The sequence below is a fragment of the Endocarpon pusillum genome (genome assembly GCF_000464535.1).
Source record: "Endocarpon pusillum Z07020 unplaced genomic scaffold C713005, whole genome shotgun sequence".
Taxonomy (NCBI): domain Eukaryota; kingdom Fungi; phylum Ascomycota; class Eurotiomycetes; order Verrucariales; family Verrucariaceae; genus Endocarpon; species Endocarpon pusillum.
Window position 1 is genome coordinate 17,022 of NW_006913556.1, and position 15,258 is coordinate 32,279.

The 15,258-nt window shown below is 47.0% G+C and overlaps 3 protein-coding genes across 3 annotated transcripts; all 3 read left to right on the top strand.

Moving 5' to 3' along the window:
- Window positions 1–3,136: 3,136 nt before the first annotated feature.
- On the top strand, window positions 3,137–4,058 carry EPUS_04133 (uncharacterized protein; the record flags this gene model as incomplete). Its single annotated transcript, XM_007788127.1, has 3 exons — window positions 3,137–3,217; window positions 3,273–3,676; window positions 3,728–4,058. 3 exons carry the CDS (start codon window positions 3,137–3,139, stop codon window positions 4,056–4,058), a joined length of 816 nt encoding a protein of 271 aa, XP_007786317.1.
- A 740-nt stretch (window positions 4,059–4,798) lies between these two features.
- Window positions 4,799–8,173, top strand: EPUS_04134 (uncharacterized protein; the record flags this gene model as incomplete). Its single annotated transcript, XM_007788128.1, has 2 exons — window positions 4,799–7,401; window positions 7,459–8,173. 2 exons carry the CDS (start codon window positions 4,799–4,801, stop codon window positions 8,171–8,173), a joined length of 3,318 nt encoding a protein of 1,105 aa, XP_007786318.1.
- Window positions 8,174–10,887: 2,714 nt separating this feature from the next.
- On the top strand, window positions 10,888–12,758 carry EPUS_04135 (uncharacterized protein; the record flags this gene model as incomplete). Its single annotated transcript, XM_007788129.1, has 4 exons — window positions 10,888–11,369; window positions 11,417–12,148; window positions 12,252–12,457; window positions 12,574–12,758. 4 exons carry the CDS (start codon window positions 10,888–10,890, stop codon window positions 12,756–12,758), a joined length of 1,605 nt encoding a protein of 534 aa, XP_007786319.1.
- Between the last annotated feature and the right edge of the window lie 2,500 nt (window positions 12,759–15,258).

Genomic DNA, 15,258 nt, shown 5'->3' on the forward strand with positions numbered 1-15,258 from the left:
GATCTGGTTAGTATTACTAAAGTTAAGCTTTAGTTCTTTAATTAGATCTACTTAATTTAAATAGATTTCTTTATTAATATTATTTAAAGCAATATTTAAGGCATAATTTATAAGTTAAGAAAATATATAATAAATATATAATATAAGTATAAGGTATTTATTAATATTAACTCTAAATTTTAAAGTAAGGCTTACCTTAAACCTCTTTAGATCTTTATAAATATTAGGTCTTAAGCTATTAAATATAAGAATATTTATAATCTTTTTTAACTTTATAAATATATATTAGAGTTATTAATTTTATTATAAAACTATAACTATTACTAATAAGGTCTAAGCTATTAGACCTTAAGTTAGATCTTAAGCTAGATGCTTAAAGAGCTAGAGAGTATAAATTAGAGCTAGACTATATATAGAGATAAGTATATAAAAGAGTTCTTATAAGTTAACTATATTATTATTAAGACATATTTAGGCGTTAGCTATAACTTCTATAGATAAAAAGGACTTAAGAGAGATCTCAGACTCTTCTAAGGAGGAAAAGACATAGAATAAGATAAAAGAAGGAGAGGCAGTGATTCTTCTACTGCCTAGACTAAGCAACAAGGAATAATAACAAAAGGAAAATAGGTTAAGGCAGACCTAAGGACTAGAAGATAAAAATAAGTAAGACGCTTTATAATGTCAGGAGAGCTATAGTTGGGCCTAATATACAAGATGAAGCGTGAAGAAAAGGAAACGAAAGAGAACACAACGCTCTATATACATGTCCGTGCCCCTTATCTCGCTGAGGCCAGGTACAGACAACTGTGGGTACCTGTCGTCAGTGATAGCTAGAATAGCGGCGGGGAGCTGGGTCCGAGATGAGCTCTGTGAGCCATGGTCAGTGCCACAGGGAATATGGTCCTTAGCGTAGGTCGCGGGAGGATTCGTAACACCCTGTATGGACCAGCCCTAGGCCAGGACCACACATTAGTGTAAGAATCAAATAAATAAATAATAAGATATATTTATATTTTTTTTAGGTTTAAAGATTTTTATATATATAATTCTATATATACTTAATTTCATCTTAATTGAGTATTTAATTAGAGTGCAATTAATTAATAAAGTTACTCTCTTAAAGCACTAATCTGAGAAGTGCCATAAATTTTGGCGCCAAGCTTCGGGCTTTCTAAGGGCTCCACCCATTGGGCCACGGCTAGTTCCACATTTGGAGTTCGATCTAACTCGATCGGAGGCTGAAGAAATTGTGACTAAGCGATTTAGTGGCGGAAGTCTTGCTTGGGCCTTGAGGTGCTAACCATCTTCGGTTTGAAGATTTCGTGTGCTGCTAAGGAGATCCAGAAAGGTTAATGTGAAGACTACTGACTAGTTAATGTATTCGCAGTGACGATGATGTGTAGATGCAAGGTGTGGAAAACATTTATACGACCTCAGGGACGAAAGGTACCCGGAATCCGCACTGAAGTCATAATCATGCTGTATCTCGACAATGAGAGAGAAACACCTCTACCAGCGCATCTTTGTAATCGGAAGTATTTTCATCACGAATAGCGAAACACAACGCCACAATTTCAAGACGGCAACTCAGATGGAGAAGTAATGAACACTTATATGTTCAAAGAAATGCTTTCTACGTACGTCATCCCTAGAGATAGAATAAAGTGAGCTGCTCATGGATTTTAAATAAGGATGCCAAGAGATTGTCGTGTCATGTGTCATTTGTCATGGGCAAGCAAGATCCGATAAGACATTTATTCTAAGCGAAACTTGACGCCTGGAGCTGTTGTAATGGGCATATTTTATGGATGAGAACGGCTTGCGTCTGCCTCCACCTTCGCCACTTTTGTGGGTAGCATGTTTGTAAACCTATTTCCCCTTGTCTAGCATTCGTCACGCGTTTTTCTGCAGCGCCACTTGTTATTTGCCACCTTCAATTGATCCACATGATTCAATCCAAGGGCATTATGTCGAAGGTTTGGAACTTGCATCTCGCCGCCAAGCTGTCCTCGCTATGGGCTGGGCCGACCGTGCTCGATTTTGCCTTGCAGATCAGGAACGACCCGCTGCCTTCATCTTGCTAGGTTTTTGATGCGAAAGTAGGATCTACCTTGCTCCGAAAGTCGACCAACTCACCAGGATAGCCTGGTCATTGCTCCCAGCAAATCCAGATCTGTCTCGCAGACATCGATTCCTTCACTAAGAACACGGGGACAGATCCGATCTCTCTGGTCCTTTTGGGAACTCGTCAACTAATGGCGTCCACTTCGGACCTCCTAAGACTCTCCGGTCTGAGAATATTGACCATCTTGCAATCTATTATCAAACCGATCTTCTGGGTGATATATCCGAAAGCTAAATCTCGTTTCCACCTGTGGCGTGTCTTACTAAAATGCTGTCGAGCTGGTGGACTCAGCTCAGAACAGGTTGACACAAAGAACGCGGGTAGTTCCTGCACATTCCCTGGACTTGCGTCATGTTGCCATTCACTATGATTTGAGTTCTACCTTGTCCATGGGTAAAACCTTCCAGGTGCGCAGGTGCAGATTACGTCCGCGATGCAGATCTATTTGGCTCGAGGCATATGGGTACAATCTCAATAGTGCAAAGGAATCTTTTACTCTAATGCGCCGCATATACTTAAGCACCGATCTGTCGAATTCTTGATTGCGATTCCAATGGTTCTGCTGATAACCTGCAGTGTTGGGCGATAAGTATGGGCAGTAGTCTCCACCGTCAGTTCTCCGTCCATCCCCATCCTGTGTCCTAACTTCCATCTTCTCTATACTAACTAGCTGAGTTGAACAGCGCCGCCGGAGGTCATTGCTTCATGGCCACGGCCGAATTATGTGAATCCTGGGACTCAAGGTCCAGCTCTAATATACGTCTGTATTGTTTTTACCAGCGTTTCACTCTTCCTCGTTACCGCTCGAATCTATGCTCGGTATATTATCACCAAAGCTTTAGGACTGGATGATTTGTTCTGTATCATATCACTGGTAGTTTCGCTACGCTCGATACCGTGGGAGTAACGCTCATATGACAATAGATCCTGAGCACCTCATTGGCAGTTCTAATAGTTATCGGTATTGCACTACTGGCATCTCCCACCCGCAAGCAATGTTCTAATTCTATGCATCTAGCCAAAAAGGAATATGGAACAGGCCTCCATATTTGGGATCTGCCTATCAGCTGGGCTACGCCGAATCGTTTGGTAAGAGCTCGCAGCATCTATGTGTTGCATAAAATGGCTTACCAACAATGTCTAGCTAACTTGGTCATCTGAGTGGTGTTACGTCCTTGCATCATCAAGCATCAAGATCAGCATCCTACTGTTCTACAAACGTCTTTCTCAGCCATTTCCTGTAGCCTTCCGGGTAGCGACCTGGATCGGAATCCTCTACAACATAGGCTATGCATTGGGATTCGGCCTGACACTGGGTCTTATTTGCAGGCCTGTCGACGCTTACTGGAACCAATTCTCACCACAGTGGCAGAAGGCTGGAAACACGTTTCACTGTGGAAAAGAGGAGATCAGTTTGCCAATATCCGGTGTCCTTAGCGTCATAGGAGATTTCTATAGCACGGTGCTCCCCTTGGCACTTGTATGGCACTTGAAATTACCACGAGGAAAAAAGCTGGCACTTTATACACTATTTGCGTTGGGCTTCCTGTGAGTGTTTTGTTCAAGATTGGCCATCTGGCATCAGCTTATACTCTATAGGGTCGTGGTGGCCGGTGTTATCCGAACTATTCTTTTAAACGTTGTTATCAACAGGACTTGGGATCCCTTGTGGGAATTGGACACGATGTGGATTTGGACCATCGTCGAACTGAATCTGGCCATCGTGGCGGCGTCTGCTCCTGCTTTGAAGTCCTTCTTCCAGCACTGTCTGATACGGCCCACAGCGAGCCTATACAAGCGCACAAGGACACCTAGCGGCACTACATCCGGCGAGCGTGATGTGTATCGAATGGAAAGCGGGGACCTTTGTGAATGTGGTGAGAAAGAGGATAAAGCAGTGAAGATCGAGGATATCGGACGGGCTGTTTGAGTGTTGCTGGCTTGTGATCGGACAGTGTCATGTAATGATGGATAAACACTATGTAGGAGTAGAATTTCTGTTTCTGTCATCAGTCTATGAAATATATTTGAACTACAAAACCTCTGAACATCATATCGAACAGCACATGCACAGGGATTAGCATCAGAAGCCATGTTGAGTAACCACAACTCACTTCCTTCGAATAGTGGTTGTTATTACTATGAGATTAATCTAACTGTACTAGCCAGCGTGAAATAAAGTCTCTCAGAAATTAAAATGTTTTTTCTTGCTGGGCTGGTGGATTTAGTTCACATTGGATGACCCACGGGTAAGAGGGCAGGGGAGATGAATTCTGACATCCCCTGGGATCGGCAGAAGGTTGGGGAAAATCCTCGTTACAGTAGTTTATCGATAAGCTTAACTAACTAGTACGAAATTTATCCCTCACACTTGATGACACTGTAGCAATGGCCCCCACTGTCTTCCATGAAAGATATCAAATCTTCCCTTACAACCTTGTGGCTAGCAAGGCCATAATTTGGCGAGGCCGCTCCACGTTCTCTTCAGCATCTATATTTCATCCTTCCACAATACGTCAAGCCTTCTGCGACGCCATTGTTCCTCACAGTGCGGCTGAGGGTCCTGGCCGGTCAAACTCGGATTTCCTACGCCTGTCCTAGATTGAGCCTTCCTCGTCGGAGAAGTTGCAGAGAATGCCACACCAGTTGTCTCCTACGCTTGCGCCCGCCATGTCGACCATCGTCCCAAAGTCGTCAAGTTGTTCGGGCATTCCTCCGCCTGCCGAAGATATCGCAGCCATCCTCAACATCATATTCAATGCTGATAAGGCACAAGACTCGCTGGACACTGCATATGGACTGACGGAAACCTTGATAAAATCCATTGGTGTCCGGGGCCTTCTTGGCTACAACCTGATTCCAGAGGTCAAGAAGGCTGCGAATGACAAGAAGAATGGTGCTAAGCGAGAAAGCGCAATGTTCATTCTTGGAGCTCTATTCGAGAGATTCCCTCGCGAGGAGCCTCTGAGCGAGGTCATCTTCCTGCTGCAAGATGGCGGCCTGCTCTCACTTGCACTTGACGGACTTGCGGACAAAGGTTCTTCGGTTCGTGAATCAGCTCAATATGCCGTAGACGAGCTGTACAAGAATCTCGAGCCTGAAGCGCTCGTAGTTGGCATGCTTCCAGCATTGCAGCGATATCTCTTGAAGCCTACAGGAAAATGGCAAGGTACCGTTGGTGCATATACCCTTATGGGCAGAATTGCGGACAAGGCAAAGATGGGAACCGGCAGCAAAGAAGAAGAACAGGCCAAAGATGTCTTAAGAGAATCGATGGGCAGGACACTGAAGGAATTGATTCCCATTGTAGAAGGTGGTATGCACGACCTGAAAGCTGAAGTTGGTAAAGCAGCCGTGAAAACAATGACTTCTTTGACTTCGCTCCTACAGAACGACGACGTCGCTTCGCGAATACCACTACTTATCGACACAATGAAGAATCCCTCAACACAGACTCTACAGAAAGCCATTCATGCCCTGTCTCAGACCACTTTCGTTGCTATAGTCACTTCTCCCGTTCTCGCACTCCTCACCCCACTCCTCGAGCGCTCTCTTAATACGCCCTCCACATCACAAGAAGTCTTGAGGCAGACGGTGGTGGTGGTTGAGAATTTGACGAAACTAGTTCATGATCCAGTTGAAGCCCGTGCTTTTCTACCCAAACTCAAACCTGGTGTGCAACAGGTCAAGGACCGAGCGTCGCTGCCTGAAGTGAGAGAGCTGGCCACACGTGCTGTTAATGTGATCAACAAAGCAATGGGAGATGACAAAGACGGCGTGGCCAAAGGCCAGATTGTGCGAGTAACGACTGACGACGTTCTCAAGTCCCTTGATAGTCAGATTAGAAGCCAGGGAGGTGTGCACCGGGAGGATGCTGCCGTCTGGAAAGCTGGCCAGACATACGTCTCCGAAATGGTTCGAGAAGATGTCAACACCAGAGCGCTCCAACGAATTCATGGTCGTATAGCACCTTATTTACGGTCTCTACTGCCGCAACCCAATTGTGATGCGGTTGCACAGGGCGTCTATAAGCATTTCGTCGAGGAGGACGAACGCAAATACGGCGAGCCAATCAAAGAGGACACAGATGAAGTCGAGATTGTCAATGCGGACTTCTCCTTAGCGTACGGAGGTATGCTTCTTTTATCCCATACAAACCTCCGACTGCTGAAAGGCCACCGTTACGGTCTTTGCGGGCGCAACGGAGCCGGCAAGTCGACTCTGATGCGCAGCATTGCAGAAGGCAAGCTTGAAGGATTTCCTAGCAAGGACGAGTTGAAGACTTGCTTCGTGGAACACAATCAAGGCGAAGATGCTGATTTGAGCATCCTAGAGTTCGTCTCAAAAGATCCGGAACTTGCTGCCCAGGGCAGAGAGCGCATTTCGACAGTTTTAAGCGAAGTAGGCTTCACCGCCGGGCCCGAGGGTCGCCAATCACACAAAGTGGGGTCACTCTCTGGTGGTTGGAAGATGAAGCTTGCCTTAGCTAGGGCTATGTTGATGGGCGCTGACGTTCTCCTTCTTGACGAACCGACCAATCATCTTGACGTGGCAAATGTCAAGTGGCTGCAAGAGTATCTGAAGAAGCATACCGAGATCACATCTTTGATTGTCTCCCACGACTCTGGCTTCTTGGACGAGGTTTGCACCGACATCTACCACTATGAGCAGAAAAAGTTGGTGTGCTACAGAGGAAATCTGGCAGATTTTGTCAAGGTAAAGCCTGAAGCTAAGAGCTATTATACCTTGTCAGCTTCACAGATGCAGTTCAAATTTCCACCACCAGGAATCTTAACAGGTGTCAAGTCCAATACCCGGTCGATCATTCGCATGACAGGCTGCAGCTACACCTATCCTGGTGCATCGAAACCGAGCTTGATGGACGTTTCCTGCCAGCTCACACTGTCTTCTCGCGTCGCGATCATTGGGGGCAACGGTGCCGGCAAATCAACGCTAATCAAGCTCTTGACGGGCGAAACCATCCCGCAGACTGGGAAGGTCGAAAAGCATCCGAATCTGCGCATTGGCTACATCAAACAGCACGCCCTGGAACACGTGGAGATGCATATGGAGAAGACGCCTAACCAGTATTTGCAGTGGCGATATGCCAACGGAGACGATCGAGAAGTGCTTATGAAGCAAACACGCATCCTGACAGACGAGGACCGAGCACAAATGGCCAAATACGTCGACCTTGGCGAGGGCATGGGTCAAAGACAGGTGGAGAATCTGATGGGTCGACAGAAGTGGAAGAAGAGTTTCCAGTACGAAGTGTGAGTTTGTGGTCTGATTATCTTGATGGTATTCCAGTGTGCTGATTGCTCGTCTAGAAAATGGGTTGGTTTGCTTCCGAAACAGAATAGTCAAGTGTCACGTGAGACGCTGTTGGACTGGGGCTATCAGAAGCTGGTCCAAGAATTCGATGATCACGAGGCATCTCGCGAAGGGCTTGGATTCCGCATCCTTGAGCCCAAAGTCATATCCAAGCATTTTGAGGACGTTGGACTTGATCCTGAAATCGCTAACCACAACGAGATCTCTGGTCTTAGTGGTGGGCAAAAGGTCAAGGTGGTACTTGCGGGAGCCATGTGGAACAACCCGCATCTGTTGGTACTTGATGAGCCTACCAATTTCCTGGACCGTGACGCTCTTGGAGGGCTTGCTGTTGCCATTCGTGATTACAAAGGTGGCGTCGTGATGATTAGTCACAACGAAGAATTTGTTGGCGCTCTCTGCCCGGAGCAATGGCATGTTGCTGATGGCAGGGTCACCCACAAAGGACATCTCGCTGTCTCCCTTGATAGGTTTGAAGACTCACGACCCGGCTCAAGCAACGTGAGCTCGGCAATGAGCAGCGCCGCAGCATCAGCCGTGAATTCAGGAGCAGAAGATACGAGTGATATGAAGTTCAAAGCAAAGAAGAAGAAGAAGCTCACTCGAGCTCAATTAAAAGAAAGGGATGTTAGGAGGAGACTGCGCCACATTGAATGGCTGAACTCGGCAAAAGGAACTCCCCATCCGCCGGATACGGACGATGAGGCATGAAAGGGATTGAACACAAAAGCAGGGACAAAGTGCAATCATACGAGCATTGGGAAGCAAGGCGTTTGATGGTTCGTTCTACACACTGCATTTTAGAGATTATACGGGATGCGGAGCGAGTAATTCAGTTACACTCGGAGAGCTTCTGGTGTCCACGGTTGTCGCACGATTGATGGGGTTAAAATAGATTCAGAATACCTTTAGATTTACTTGACTTTTATATACAATACTTGGTCGCGAACTTCCATCTACAACACAAGTTGGGAACTTGACACTGTCAAGTCCTCTATATAGACCTAGAAGCTATAGAGAAGAGTATGGAGGAATGAACGATTTATTCTGGTTACTTTGCTGTGTTCTGGTAGGGCACCGAATAGAGAAAGTCTATGTATCAGGGGGAGCGATGATACCTACCAAGTCAGCTTCAGGATTTTCACTCCAAAGCATCCTCGCTAGAAGTAAAAAGATCCCGATCAAATCATCAACTGGAATGACAATGCCACCAATTCTGTATCCCGTCGCAAAGCTATAGAGCCCATTTCTACTACCCTATCATGCCACAACATACTCGTCCGCCCAAAAGCTGAGTAGCATTACCGCACATGCCATATCCTGCATTCAGCTTCACCCGAAGGAAGATTTCGTGGGGTCATCTGGTGTTTCTACTGTGCCTCATTCTTGCATTGGCCCAACCAGGAGGGATGACTTTCAGTCGAAGTGAGTTAGGTAAGTGGGCCTTCAACAATCGCCGGCGAACCCATAAAACGCTGTGCTGCTTCTTCTGCTTTCCTCATGTCGACAAAGGTAACGCCGATTTATTTTGGCAAGAATTATCCTTCATCAACATACGCAGCACATGCCTGAAGTTTTCACAATTCTGAGTTCCGAGCAACACATGCGCAAGCGCAAGCACAAGCGCATCCAGCGTTTGGGACCTTTCCATGCCTGTTTATCCTTCCCAAACCTAGTGCTTAGGCACCGAAACATTCCGTCTTCAGTGGCAAGGATAAGGAGAACAAGTAAATGAAAAGCATGTTACCTTATCAGTGGCACAGTTGACCTGATAGTGATCGCGGCCAAAGTCAAAAGTCGTCCGAGATTTCCGTTGCCTGGTTCTCGTGGAGTATACGTACCCACAATTCTGCTCCACGGGAAACCAATTCCCGGAGCGTAAAGAATGCATCGGGGAGGTTAAGCTGGAGGTGCAGAGCCCTTATAGTTTAATATCTGTTGTGAACCGGTCTTTGTACGTAGCATTTAACAGCTTAGAGTTTCTCTCACATTACATTGCATTACATGCGGCAATGCTTGACTTGGGGGCGTCAACTGGTGACCACTGAAATAATTGCGCTCTCATGCATGAATGGACCAGGGCTAGGACTGGAACTATTCCCTTCCAGCGGAGGCGCAGAACATTGCTGAGTGTGGGCTAAGTTACTGGTTATGCCATCATGTCTCTAGACTACTATTTATCGCCCTAAGAGTGCACCGACCAACTCTTCTTTGCCAGGTGCTTATCTTCAAAACCCTTGCGCCAATGAAGCGGTGCCTCAACCATTATTAACCATGCGAGTGCCTGTGGCGTTCAGATGAAACCAATCATACCAAAGAATGAATTCATTGTTACACCATTCTACATAAAAATGATTTGATGAGGGTGTACAAGATGCATGGCATAAAAAACTACGAGAATGCATCTGGGGCGTTTGATCCTACGGATACGGTACTACTTATGGCACATGGTTGCTCGGGTCACTTATCCTCCACAGAGGCCGCTGATACCTACTTATTGTGTGGTGCCTCGATCGCCAACCGTTCGGGGTCTTCTGGACCATGACATTGAGGGCGACTAAAATCTGCTGTGGGGAACTATCCGAGATGTGCGTCCTTGGCTTGCCCCCTTCTTTGTCCGGTCCGCTTTTCCCTCTTTGGCCGCTTGCCCCGACCAGAACAACCCGGAAGAGCTCCTTCCAATGTAAGTAGACGAGCGAACGAACGAACGAACCAACCACAGTAGGAGCCCTTCCCACTGACATCACACCACACCACAAGCTCCTTCCTCTCCCCAGAGGCGCGGCTGCTCTTCCATTTACGAGGTGGCTTTCATGACAAGGGCTGTCACTTCCCGTTCCTGCCAGTGCATCTTGTCCGCACTTCGCATCTCTTACTTGTAGATATCTGACTTACCACTCACCACTCACCACTCACCACCCTATCACAGGCGTACCACTTACACTTTCCTATCTGCCTGTCATAGCAAGGTACCACTGGTCCTGATCTCGTCTTCTTCATCACCACCCAGTAAGCTGGCCCATACTCAATAGCAAGCTTTCTTCTGCTCTCAACCGGGCCTTGGCCTGTATTCTCTGTGAAATCACTGAAATCACTGCTCCTGCTGCTTTGCTGCTTTGCTGCTTTTGCTATGACTCGCCTGTGTTTCACTCCTTCCTGTTTACGGACCTATCCATGATCTTAGCCTGAAGCGACCACAACCTCAAGCTGCAAGCCCTTCTTCAGTCACCTACAAGATCCGAGTCTGCCACTTACACTCCACATCCTTCATCGCCCTAAGCACTGGCTAATCAGTACATTCTGCCCTCCAAGCACCAATAATACTCGCTTCCTGCATTTTGATTCCCCACGTCGAGCTGGCTGGTGAAAGTGGTCACAGCGAAATACGGCATATCTTCCAACCGATCGAGTGAGAACTCTCCATTATGGCAGCAGACGACATGAAAAAGGCCTCTCCTCCCGACTCTCTTTCCAACTCCGAGCCCATCGACGAAGATGCCCTCAAGTTGGCGGAAATGGGCTATACCCAGGACATGAAGAGAAACTTTACTGTCTGGTCGGTTCTCGGAGTGGGATTTTCCTTGACAAATTCATGGTTCGGAATATCCTTGGCTATGGTAACCGGCATCAATTCTGGAGGACCTGCCTTGCTGGTCTACGGCATCATACTCATCTGTCTCATCTCAATCTGTGTCGGCATCAGTCTTTCGGAACTCGCTTCTGCGTTGCCTAATGCCGGAGGACAATACTTCTGGGCCAACGAGCTCGCACCCAAGAAATACGCCAATTTCGCCAGCTACCTTACCGGGTGGTTTGCTTGGGCTGGGAGTATATTCACGTCCGCATCGGTTGCACTGGGAATGGGCGCTGCCGTTGTGGGATGCTGGCAGCTCACTCATCCTGACTTGTTAAGTTCTCTTACCCTCACAACTGTTTACTTCTAATCTTGTCTAGTGTCATCGAACCCTACCATGTGGTAGTAGCCTACCAGTTGATTAACTTCCTTTCCTTCTTCCTTAACTGTTATGGCCGTATTCTACCAGTCTTGGCTACCTGTACTCTATACATCTCTCTCGTCTCGTTCGCCGTGATCCTCATCACCGTTCCAGCCAGAGCGCCAACCCACGAATCTGCCAAATTCGTTTTCGCTACCTTTATCAACTCAACCGGATGGCCCCAAAATGGTATCGCTTTCATTGTTGGTCTTATCAATTGTAATTGGGCCTTTGCTTGTCTCGACTGTGCAACACATTTGGCCGAAGAAGTCCCGAGGCCAGAGAAAATGATACCTATTGCCATAATGGGCACGGTTGCCATCGGCTTCGTGACAGCTTGGTTTTTCAGCATCAGCATGATGTTCAGCTTGAGCGACCTGCAAGGTATAACAAACACTGCTACCTTTGTTCCGATCTTGCAATTGTTCTATCAAGCTATTGGGAACTATGCCGGGGCTATCGCATTGGAATCTCTCATCATTGCCACTGGTATTGGGTGTCTGGCCGCATCTCATACGTGGCAGAGCAGGTTGTGCTGGTCCTTTGCACGAGATCGAGGTATTCCTGGTCATCAATTCCTTCGCAAAGTCCATCCTACCCTTGGCGTCCCTGTTATTGCACATGGTGTGTCTTGCTTTATCGTGGCTTGTGTCGGACTCCTATACCTCGGTTCCTATGCTGCATTCAATTCGTAAGTTTATAGTCTCTTTCTATCCCATGATATCCAATGCCGACCCCTGTTTCGCCACTACGTGAGAAGAACGAAGAACTGACGTATTGGTGCCTTGTGTTAGTATGGTCGCAGCCTGCATTGTCCTCCTATACGTCTCATATTCCATCCCTGTCATCGCCCTTCTCGTTCGAGGCCGCAATTCCATCCGTCACGGACCATTCTGGCTTGGTCCTTTCGGCTTATTCGCTAATTGTGTTCTCCTCGCCTGGACACTGTTTACTATCATAATGTATAGCTTTCCTTACTACTATCCTGCTACCGCCAACAGTAAGTGTACCAACAAATACATCTACCCATTGCTTTTTCTGTCTCCTTGAGAAGGAGATCCATTCTTCCCCCCCCAGCCGCTGCTCTCCTCTCCTTGAAGTCTGACCCTTTGTTAGACATGAACTATGTCCCCGCCGTTTACGCCGTGGTCATCTTCATCATCGCCGTCGATTGGCTGGCTAGGGGTAAGAAGCAATACCGGGGACAAACGGATCGGAAGGAAGCAATCAAGGAGACAGTCCGAAAAGCGAGTGTTGTCAGCTATCGGTCGGGAAGTCGTATGGCTGGGCCGGGAGTATGAATGGGAAGATGGCGTATTGCGAATAAGAGAGCCGTCATTTGTACGTTCAAGCGCTTTGCTTGGGCTGGACTGTGTGGTCTGGTTGGATACTATTTGTCCTTAATGTTGCAGATGGGGGGCAAGCTGATGAGATGAATCAACAATCGGCAACTAAGATCCAGAGACATATTGCTACTGTTTATACCGCTGTCAGGCGAGGCAGCGATGTACATTAGATCTGATGGGGGCGCTGATGCAGGGTTGGAAGCATTGGGAAAGCAGTAAGGACTTTCAAGAATCGTGAAAGATCGAACCAAAGCAATAAAGAAGCAAACAGACTGTGCTTCAAATTCTTCTGGCGCTTTCTATCGGATTATGCCTTGTTCCTTTTCCAGATATTCTCCTGAGCCGCCCCATTCCTCTCTATCATCCTACCTATTCCAGATTCTCTTGCGCATTTTCTCTCCCTCTCCCTCTCCTTCCGTCTACGTATTCATCCCACTCCACTCCATCTCATCTCATTCCATCCCATGTCTCCTTCCGTCCCTTCTCCGAACTCTTTTTCTTGTGTCTATCACTCATCTCTCCAGACGTGTTTATGAAAACAGTGGAAAACCTAGGGACGGGGTGTTTCTGGGATGATAGGGCTTTTGAGGCAGGGGGGTTTGGGCAGAAGGGCAAAAGAGAGGTAGACGGGAGAAGGGAGATGATAGGGATGGTAGAAGGTAGAAGAAGAAGTCTCTAACTTACTTCTTTCTACAAGAGTATTTATTTTGTCGTCTTTGGTCTATGTCCCGTGTGATGGGGGGATTTGGATGGGGATATGTATGGGGGTATGCTGCGGAGATAGGTTGGTGATCAAATTCAGATGGTTAGTTGGTTGACTGGTTGGTGTGCTCCATGCTTAACCCCTGCGTGTGAGGTAGCTTGGATTCTTGGGTTTGGCTGGCTGGCTGGCTGGCTGGCTGGCTGGCAAGAGGCTGGGGTGAAGCTGGAATATGGGTGCGGTGGATATGAGGAGGTTGCGCTTCGATAGCGAGTCGCATTCACTTTTTCAGGAGATAGAAAATCCCCTTTGAGGGTTTTGGGGGTTGGAAGTATCTTATTTGGTTTAGTATTCTTCGTTGTGAGCTCGAAGGTACGATCTACCTATGGCGCGGTGGGGAATCCCGTCGTTTTTCTCGTCCTCCTCCTCATCCCTGCCATCGTTGAATCAGATGACGCAAGAAAGAGCTCCGTCCGGGTTGGGCTCGTCTGGTCTAGTATTTTTGGCTCGATAGCACGAGCTTGCCTGTGGTTACTGTAGCATACGTCAGTAGTAAAGGTTTGATGCTGATTCTTCTCCTCCTCCTTCGCTGCCTACATCTAGCTTTCCATACCTTTATCACCCTCTCTCACGACAAAGCCAGAAGACCGATACCATGGGTGCTCGCTCATTCATCAACAAAAACTGTGTCCCGTGACAATCGTCCATCCAAACTGGTTCGGCGGGTCACATGGTGCTCCAACCTAGCGTTTTGAACCAACTGTTCGGACTTGGAGGACTTGGAAGACGATTACTCACACAAACCCACCACCACCACCTCCTCCTTCTTTCCCTTCTCCCTCTTGCGAATCTCGAAACCTGTCTGTAGTGAATCGAGGATAAAGAACAACTGTTGTTGTTTTTTCCTTCTTCTTTGTTTCAGCGCTGTTGGAAGAAAAGAGTGCATGGGTCACATGACAGGTTAAGCAGAGTGGCTAAGAGATTAGGAAGGAGGGCAAAGGGAAGAGAGTGAAAAGAGAAAAAGAAGAGTGAGAGAAGGACAGGAGTGCATTTTACTGCAATGTCAGGCTTAGAATTGACGATAGAAGCAGACGAGATGAAGGGTTTAGATAGAGATTCAATTTCCACGGAGTGAATGGCAGCGATATAGAGGTTGAGATTGAGCTGGGGACGGAAATGGGGAGAAAGGTTCTGGAAGAGTGGGTTCTCGGAAGAGTAACTGAACAGTATTGAGCATGCGATCCTGCCTGGAACGACGATTGACATCTTTGAGGAGTGTAAGTTTGGCGGGATGACCTTTTCGTTGCTCCAGGAGTACTGTGCGTTGCAAAATTGTTACGAATTCCTTGGCGCTAACTACCCTCGAATTGCTGGCGCCGCGGAGCAGAATTGCGGTCAGATATAGGAATAGCTCTCTACGCACCAAAACCGCGTAGAAATTGCTTAAAATTACTTATAGACCTTGCTGAAATCTGTGTCTTGCCTTATCTCAATAGCTGATTCTTGGTGTTAAGTTTATAACAAGTAAATTATACGTTTTAAAATAGCCTTATAATTTGTTATAGTTAGACGAAATACTAATAAAGAGGGGTATGATTATAGAGAAGAGAGTATCTATAAGAGGAGGATAATAAGGAGAAGGATCTTAAGGAGGAGGATCTCAAAGAGGAGTTCTTAATATCCTCCTCCTTAAGATCCTTCTTCTCCTCCTTGAGATCCTCCTCCTTGAGATCCTCCTCCTTGAGATCCTCCTCC